Raw genomic sequence first — 10389 nt, forward strand, 5'->3', positions numbered from 1 at the left:
TATTTACATATTTTAAGTAATGTAAAGTGAAAAAATGATATAAAGACCGGCAAAAAAATAAATACTTTAAAAATTCATATTAAAATATTTTTATAAAAATATTGTAAAGTAGTAATTACTGCTATCGACCTTAATTGTTTATAAATACTCGGTTTTTTTTTTTTGGCTTTGTATTAAATTTACTTTAAAATTCAGTTTGTTACGAAGAGCTGTAAGTTCCAATAATGAGAGAGTACAGCTTGACTCCTTGACTACTTTGTAGAATATATGTCAAATTTGCAAAGTAAAATTAGATAAGTAAAAGTAGATAATGAAAAAAATTAAAGAATGGTTCAAACAGAAGTCCCATGGATTGAACTTCTTGTTGTTGATCCTTTTTTTTATATAATCTACTTACACTATAAATATTTCTTATGTACAATTATTTGTAAAAAATATAATGGAATTTTGAACTGCCGCACATTTAAGCAATCTGATAATATTAAGGTCATAATGGTCATATGAAGAATTGTTTGTAATGTTTAAGGTAAAAAAAATGTTTTTTTTTAAATTTTAAAGTAATTTCTCAGCAGTTAAATCAAGCGCTACTTGATCCTTTTACTTTAAATGTAGAACCTTCAACTTGGTACACAGAAGCAAATCGGAAATATCTGGATTAATATTTGTCCTAATGGAACACTGAACTATAGGACGACATGGATCCAGACTCGGCCTGCTCTGTAGTATCATCTAGCTCGGCGCTCGAAGAAAAGACACCATAGCACCTGTTGTGTCTATGTCAAGGTTTGTTTAGAACTAGCTTTTAACTATTATGCGCCCGTTCTTTAACAGGCTCGGTGATATTTCCACCATTAGTATTGGCCATATACTTGCTTTTATTTATGCAACTGGCTGGTTCTATTATGATTATTTTTTTAACCACAATTGTGAGTAATATGGAATCAAGACGGCTTAGCACCATTAGTATTGGCCATATACTTGCTTTTATTTATGCAACTGGCTGGTTCTATTATGATTATTTTTTTAACCACAATTGTGAGTAATATGGAATCAAGACGGCTTAGCTAATTGAGAAGGTTTCGATCTTCCTTCTGAAGTGGAAGGAAGATCTACTTTATGTTTAAGGTGCACTTTAACCTAATGTTGCATCGAAAACGTTCATTGAATCTCTTGTAAGATAGAGAAAGTTTGTTGTAAAAGTTGTAAAAATTAAATCATTTACTTAGAATTTAATGTTAGTATATAATATAAATGTAATTATTTTAATTATTATAAACAAAAAACAAAAAAAATCAAAAATTATATATAAGATCACTTGCCATTATTTTATATAAAAATCAACTCATCTATATAAGTAATTAAGCTTGTATTATATTGTAATTGAAATATGAATATTTTTTTATTTAATTAATAAAAGTTATAAAAAATTATATTCAACGACAGTAAATTATATCACTAATTTCCATATTGACGTAAAAACTTGTATTTTAATAATTCAAGTATAAACTCGTATTTCAAAAATTAAAAGAAAGTGGCTATCGTTTTTTAAATACATTTTATAATTTATTAATTATTAAATAAAAATGTACGAAGAACTTTATTATAATTTTATGAAATAAAAACATGTAAAAAATAATTTTAACTGGTTAACTTAACACAAAAAAATTGTGTTTTTTAAATATATTTTTATTTTGACTTCCATATAATCGTTTCAGATGTATATATATCATTTATTCTTCTTTATCTTTGCATTCATCACCTAGAAGAATTCTTCTTACAGCTGGCAACCGAAATACAACGACAGAGAGTATTGCTCCAGTACATGCACCTATCCAGTAAACAATAATGTGTTCCAGATTCGTGTGTCCTCTGCAGCCCCATTTAAGTGCAGTCGCCAATACAGGATTGAAATAGCCACCGGAATAGTTAAACGCTGAAACCAACATGTAATTAAACGCGTAAACTGTTTTTGTAAGACCATTTATTCTAGTGGAAACCAGTAGTGAATGTACTTGGGTTATAGCATGCATTAAAAACGATGTAATATATAAATGAGTTTTGGAAGAAGATAAATGATTTTTAAGATTTAGTTATTGTTGTTATTGTAACCCGCAAAAATCTGCCAGTGTATTCTGTTTTGGGAGTACTGAAGGGTACTTGTTCGTCGAACTCAACGAGTAGTACCGGGACGCGGACCCAGCTGTTTTTGAAACCATATTTTAGTCCATACCATTATTGTGCCTCTTATTAACTAAACTCTATTGAATATAATTTATCTAACAGTTCAACATACAAGAAAAATTTTTAATGATTAGAACTGTAAAGGTTTGTATAAATTGTTTATAAATAAATACACAGAGAATGTATGGTTCAATGAACTCAGTAATTTTGGTCGTTTAAGGAAACTATCTATTTAAAGAACGTGCTTAGGTAAACATTGAATATGTGGTCTGGTACCATTATACTATTAAGAAACATGCAATTTTTATATACATTTATTCATGATGGACGGAATAGTACAAGAATCTATAAATAACTTCGCCTATTACTTTTATCAGTTGTTTTTTTAGTTTTTTTCTTAAATTTGCTGGATATATATACCAATGAGCATCGTTTTGCACTATATCCCGGACTCAGAAAAAGTCAAATAATAAAGCTTATATTGCCACATATTTAACTATTCTGCACATGTTGTCTAATGCCATTTAAGTTGAAATAAACTACATACTTTAAGAAGTATATACATGATTCACTAACATTTGATAAATATCTCATACTGTTCTCTAAAAGCAAACATAGAGATTTTGGAGACCTTATACGTTAGAACATAGTATAGGAAATTCATGTGTCTCAATGAACTTATAATAACCTTCTATGTAAGAACCTAATGTGGAAAATGTGATTGCTTCAATGAACTTCATTATGGTAATTGTTTCTTGAAGTATAACAAAACTACTGAACTATTAAATTTTCGAAGCATCTCGTTTAAGTGGTCCAATATTTAATTAGATATTTCAAGAAAATAACTATTTATTTTCTTGAATGGATATTCATTATCTGGCCAATTTTATTATAGTTCAAGAACGGTGTCCACCCAAAACAGGATAAATTGTTTCAAAATAATTTGTTTTAGAAAAATTATCCATTCTAGAGGATATATCTCTTATATCTCAATATCTTTTCCGTTAGAAGAGGCAACTCTGCGGTCAAGGGCTATCCATTAGTTATCCATTTGACTGTATTTGAAATTTGACTTTTAACTTTGATAGTGATTCTATGGTGTACACAAAAGTGTAGAATTATAATTAACAGTGTTATACTCTTTCGATTGGGAGTTGGAAACGTGAAATGAACATGTATTGTTTTCAGATGAAATCGTTATCAGTGATGAAGCTCACTTAGATGAACACATAGGTGAAAGAAATAGAGGATAATATAAGAGAGGATTATTCAAAAAACCCATAGAAAGTTATAGTTTGAAGTCATTTAAGTCATAAGATATTATTATTCAGATTCGAAATCTCAAGCGATATTTTTTTAATAAGTATTGTAAGTAAGAGTAAGAGTATTGTAAGAAAGTATGATTTGTATAATATCACAGTCAAGGGATATACCGAAAATATATAATATGTATAATATATATTATATTATATATATTTATTTATACTAGTTAGACTTACTTGTTAGATTGTGTGACACATACAGTTATAATTTTTTTTACCCATAATTATAAATTTTCTTGGTGTAATGGATTTGTATAAATGTAGCATAGAATATGTTATATTAGATAAAATTTAAATTCGTACCTGCAACGACCAAACTGGTACCAATAAATGAATCAATTATACTACCGAATTTTGGTTCTCTTTCACTTATTGTTTTCGATGCTAGACGACAGAGTAGTGTAGCTATTCCTTCTATGACTGCGCCAACATATGGACTAACCTTACAAAAGTAAAAAAAAAATTATTAGACTTTATTTATGTATAAATTTAAATATATAGATAGAATATAGAAATAGTTTAATGATTTCTAATAAATATTTACTCTTAATAAAGATAATAGTAGTTACTGTGATTAAATTTAAATGCTTGTATATACAATATATAGGGGTGTTAGGGGGAGTTTGAACAGAGTGTAATCCAAACATAGACTTATTAGCTCCTAACGATACCAGAACATTGTAAACCTCCATGTAGATTTCGTATAGGCATTTTTGCGAATGTAAGGTGTAATGGAAGTTTTATTCGTGGGAAAGAGCCAAGTATACCTAAAGAGTGTTTTTAGACCTAAATTTAGTGGGATTTAAAAATAGATACTGTCTACCGTGGTTGTAGTACATACGCGTTTTATCAATTGGTTGGTTATATAATTTATAAACTTATATAATATTTCGTAATCATATTTGGAATGATTATGTAAAACAATTCTACGAAGTTTTTAGGTAATTATTCAATTTTTAATCAAAAAGACGATGTAGTATTATATTCGAATACCCAATTTAATTCACAAGAATAAACTGAAGTCATAGTATAGACATAAACAGTTGACCGAACTAATTTGGCTATTTCTAACTTAAATTATAGCTCTTTCCATCATGACAGTACTTATTAGTTTATTTGTTCCATTACACTTTCATTACAGGTACAGGTTTCTGGTTTACTTTTTTAATAATTTATTATAACGTTTATTCTCTATCCATAGCCCTTTTCTAATTTTTACCTTACATCCTTATTATAGGAACCCTTATTAAATCCAATACATCCTTATAGGATTTCTTAGAAGAGGAAATCCTGAAACTGTAAAAAAATTTTGGCGTTATATAAGAAGAAACTTGAAAGACAAAGCTCTATTTATCTTTCAAGACGAATATATCACTAAATAAAAGATTACTATTAATTACTATTAATTAAGATTAATTTCAAATTCTTATCTAGTGAATTGTAGTAGTTTTATAAAATAAAATAGATGTATCAAACTTTTGCTTTTTCATTTAGATCAATGAGTATTCAACATACCTGCAAATCAGCATTACATTCTTCAAATGCTCTGCCTGCATGAGTTTCTGCAAACTCAAACCACCAAAAAACCTGAACGATTCGATAAACACAACAGCCTCCCATAAGCTCAGCCCAAGTACGTAGTGCGACTTCTTTTATAGAAGTGCGCCCTTCGACCATATCTTCCATATGTGTATAAGGGCAAGCGGAAGCATCACCCCAAACTTTACCCCACCAAACCGTAAGTAAAAATAAAAATATAGCATAGGCAGCTACACCGAAGTTGTCAGCGACTTAAATATTAAAATAGAAAATTAAAATAGAATAATTTAAAATTGGTTCTAATAGATTATAACATTGTAACTTACCAATGATAAGTTCGAAACAGCATGCACAAAGCTCAGCAGCTGCTATAGCCTCATTTATAAGTATCGGTACGATACCATCTTCGTTAAGCATGCGTTTTGCTATCCGTCGTGCAATTTCTGCGGCAATACAGCAACCGACCATAAAGCCGGTGCTAATGGCAAGTGAACTCATTGACATTGCGAGGATTTTTTAATAAATATTATAAATAACTTAAATCTATGACTAGAGATGTCTTCTGATGTATATCAACTGTTAATAACAAAAAATAAAATTTCTATGTTAATACTTATCAATATCATTGGTTTTAATGTTATTATAGGAAGTTCTCTAATTATGTATAAGAAATCATTTTTTGAACTTTAATAAGTTTTACTTGGCGTACTTTAATTCTTTTACATAAATTATTTGGTATATGATTTATAGACGTTTGGACCTCTATAGTATAAATATGTCTAGTTTTTAGGGCAGACACGTTGAGTACTAAGATATTTGGAGTGGGGGTTGCGTTCTTCCTTATCATATAAGGGAATTTGCTAAACTTCAGGTATATAAGAGCCGAATATTCCTAATCACAGAATATAACAGAAAATATTCTAATATCATACTCCTATTCCAGTGTATCTGGTGGTCTCAGAAAATGTGCCGAACTGTACTAAGTTATATTAGAGTCACAGAAGGTATACAGAAATAAACAGAGCTAGAAGGGGTTGAGGTGGAACTCGCAAGTATCTAGGCGCTCTATTGCAAGGATGTGATTTGAAAAATATAGTGGAACGTGATTGAAAAAGTTATAATATTTATTGAGTGACATAGTAGCCTAATTTCACACGGATAGAAATACTCTGTGTTCCACCCATGATGACAAAATCACATACTTATATACTCTCAATGAAATAATGAAATATTGCTGTAAAACACTTAACATTACCTGAACGAAGAAGTCGTTGGACGCAATAATACCAATAAACTAACTTACCCTTGCTTTTTAAAGATTTTAAAAAATTTAAATTTGAACATTTTTATTATCACTTCTATAACAATATTCAAATTCTATTCTAAGTCTAATTCTATATAACAATATTAATGCTTTACCAACGGATGCCTGCGTAATATTTTGAGAATCTGGTGGCTACGTAGAATTTTAGATATGGAACTACTTCAGCATACAAACAAAGAAATAATCAACAAATAAGTTGGAAAAGTTGGAAGTTGGAGCAAGGAAATATAATTGGCGTGACCAACTCTCTGAAAGCCGTACAACGAAATATACCATACAATACTTCAATAGAACCCCCAAGGCAAGAGGCACAGAGGAAGACTATGTAACACCTGGAGAAGAACGATAAGGAATGAAACCGGCAAATCTTTAAATGAATCACGTTATATTGCTAGAGATAGAAATAGTTTGGAGATTCTATGTAAGAAGTCAATGCTCCTAGTGGAGTATGGCTAATAATAAAAAAATAGCAATATTTATATTATAATTTCAGTGAACACTGATAGAGAGGAATATGTATATCGTTTAAACACATTTTTTTCTAATAGAAGTATGTATACATATATTTTTTAAAGACATTTTTTTATAAAAGCTACTGATATTAGAAAATGATAGTCAATATTATGTTAGGTTCAGTTAGGTAAGGTTACAATGATCAACTATAGGCTGTTAGCTCATTGTATTACCGTACAAACCTCGAAAATTTTAAAAAAAACTGGAATTTTTAATAAAGCTAAAAATAATGAGAGATCTTGTAGCTGACTAAAATTTTTTACAAAGTTAGTCCCTAGTATATTTAATCTTTGTTGCGTATAAACGTTATGTTATTGCCACGTATATTTGAATTCCATTTCTTATACGTTAAATATTAAAAAGACGTGGTATATAGGAGAAGGAAAAATCGGATGTGAGTAAGAAATAAATATGAGGCTGGCGGCCTATTTACATATTACGCCGGCGGTCTATTTACATATGACGCTGACGGCCTATTTACATATGACTCTGGCGGCCTATTTACATATGACGCTGGCGGCCTATTTACATATGATGCTGGCGGCCTATTTACATATGACGCTGGCGGCCTATTTACATATGACGCTGGCGGCCTATTTACATATGACGTTGGCGGCCTATTTACATATGACGCTGGCGGCCTATTTACATATGACACTGACGTCCTATTAATAAAAGCCGTTCTGTTAACATATGGTAGTAGCATCCTATTATTATATGACTCCAACGTCATATTAATAGATGGCGCTGGTAATTTGTGCGGTATTAATAACGCATAATTAACGTTTTAATATGATTTTGAATTAGATTGTAAAATTTATTGTTTTACATATAATAATCTAAGTTCTCATGGTTAATCGAAGAAGACATATATCCACATAACAAAAAGAAGTACCTCAAAAGAAAAATTGATCAGTGAGCTTTACATACAGAAAACACGATGTACTTGAATATTGCATGTTGGAAGTATAAGAATCTAGACATATCTGGTACAAATTTAATGAACATTATTAGAAATTATAGATTTAGGGATTATAGATATCTGAAAATATTTTCAAAATTTTATTACTTTTATGTTGCCCTTGTCACATTCTTTTGATTGTAGTTTATTAAAATGAAAAAACAAAAAAAAAAAACAAAATTTCACAGTTTTTTGGGAAGCTAAAAATAGTTGCTGTCTGTCGTCTATATGTTATGTGTAAATTATTTGTAGAATAATTTGTCGCAATTCCTAAAAGAAATCACAGCAAAATTGTTCAAAATTAAATAAAATCACGTATTGAAAATTAATGCTTTACGCAACACTTTCTAGACCATCGAGCATGTAAAACTATAACAATTTTAAAATTTTTTTTTTAAATGATTTGTTTACCTTTTGAATAATATTTTTCATAAAAGTTCAAAATATTTATTCATTAAATTTTATAATTTTTTTTTTCACATTTTATTATTGTAAAATAAATGTACGCGGCCCAAATAGCCGCGCTGCTATTTGATTAAAACAAATTGTTTGGCAAACTTTAAGAGACTGCTCAGTCTTCAAAACACAGACCTATCCGTTGATTTTCAATATTTTGCAAAAATTTTCAACCCAATAAAAGAGATAATTTTGGCAAATTTATGTTTAATAGATCTGAAAATCTAACAGTCGCTCCCTCTCTCTATTAAAATGTTGTTATTATTATTATTTTGATATGCTACATTCTGAAAAAGTACTTTCGGTTTTTGTATATATTCGGATATATATTTATAAACATACAAACATAGCATTATATATACATAGTATTCATCCAGAAACAGAAAAGATCTACAATGGTGGCAGTATTAAACTTTAATAATTTTTTATAGTATTTTTTTAGAGTATTTTATAGTACTTATTCTTAAGAGATGGTTTTATGGGGTTCAAGTCTCATAGTGTAGGTTTCGTTGTCTTTCACGTACTGCAAAAAAAACACACCCAGACATGATAATTTAAGTGTTAGCACCAATCTGAGTAATAACCAAAGGAGATTATTTTTGTAAAAGGAATATTCAGACGAAGACCAAGGAATGTAAGAAGTATCCACTTTATCGGTATGAGTGCTTACTAGCTAATAGCCTATTAGCACCAAAACAACTTTATTTACTTGGATCAGTTTGGAGTAATGATATTTCTATGTTTCAGTGAAATACAATTTAAAAATAACAGCAAAATTCAAATGAAGGCAATAATAGACACGACAGTTGGTTACTCTTAAATGTATACGATATATTTTTATGATAAGCTCTTAGTTTTCAAATTGATCAGTTTATAAACATATGTTAAAAAAATATTTAATTAATTTATTAATTACTTAAATAATTTTTTTTCTTATTTGTTTTAGATACTAGCTACTGCAGCTACAAACTGTTCTCCAAATTAACGAATTTTGTTATACCGCACTTCAATAATAGTACAGACACATTCTTCCCCGTAAACTATTATATGTATATTATGTATGTATGTTTCTAATAAATAGTAATGTATACACTTATATACTATTTTTGTATTGTTTTGGTTTCCATGAGCTTTTGAGCTTACATTGTTGAGTGATCGCAATTTACTTTAATACGTAGGCTTAAGTGTTCAAAATTTTTTAAATAACGTATCATCACGTGCAAAGACAACAAATACTCGTATATATTCTATACAATGGCGTCATTATTCACAAAATTAAAAAAAATAATGACCATTAATTATAACAGAATTGGAATTTTTTTTTCAAATGTACTCTTATATTAGAATAATGAAAATAAACATTATCATTGTCAATATATTTACTATATATTATGTATTGATTTAGCTATATTTAATATAAATTTAAGATCAAAGTACGAAGTTTTTACTTAATAATTAAAAATAATAATATTATATAAAGCATATTTGGATTAATTTGATAATAGTTTTTTTTTAGGAACAGGTATAACCTATATACCTTGTAATATGCTACAAAATGAAGAGATTAATAAAATTTAATCTTTAAAAGGGGACTTGTTGACACAAGACACTTTTAACGAAGCAATTTACATCCGGAACTGTTCACACTAGCTGCTTCCAACTCAGTGATTTATAAACGCTTTGTAACCGTAGCTGTGTTTGAAAAATTACTTGTGTCAATAGAAAAATATATAGTAATTCAAAAAAATATTGTCGCGATTTATGAGCTCTTTTACAAACTGTGACTATAGTGTGAATAGTCCCATAAGAGTCCCATAACGCTCCGCTGCAAAATCCCGAACAGCGTTCATTGAAAGTCCCTAGTGTGAACAGGCAATAAAAATTGGTACTGAAATTATTTGAATAAGTTTTACGAATACCAGCAGAATAAGTGTGTATAACAACTGTCATAAAATAAGGTAGATTGAGATATTAATTATAAATAATTAATATTTAAGTATGATTTTTTAGTATGTTAACTAAGGTCGTGTGCGAGTTAGGCTAAGTTGCGTTCTAAATGAGGGAAATTCTAAGTTGTGTCGATAATGTATTGA

General features: G+C 29.0%; 1 protein-coding gene across 1 annotated transcript; it reads right to left on the minus strand.

Moving 5' to 3' along the window:
* Nucleotides 1-1675: 1675 nt before the first annotated feature.
* LOC119681582 (aquaporin-11-like) lies at nucleotides 1676-8388 on the minus strand. Its single transcript, XM_038094822.1, has 5 exons — nucleotides 8252-8388; nucleotides 5369-5618; nucleotides 5019-5293; nucleotides 3807-3945; nucleotides 1676-1933 (listed from the first exon to the last, which is right to left on the minus strand). Exons 2-5 carry the CDS (start codon nucleotides 5544-5546, stop codon nucleotides 1731-1733), a joined length of 795 nt encoding a protein of 264 aa, XP_037950750.1. The 5' UTR covers nucleotides 5547-5618; nucleotides 8252-8388; the 3' UTR covers nucleotides 1676-1730.
* Nucleotides 8389-10389: the final 2001 nt, after the last annotated feature.

Source organism: Teleopsis dalmanni, chromosome 2 (genome assembly GCF_002237135.1).
Source record: "Teleopsis dalmanni isolate 2A chromosome 2, ASM223713v2, whole genome shotgun sequence".
NCBI classification, from domain to species: Eukaryota; Metazoa; Arthropoda; class Insecta; order Diptera; family Diopsidae; genus Teleopsis; species Teleopsis dalmanni.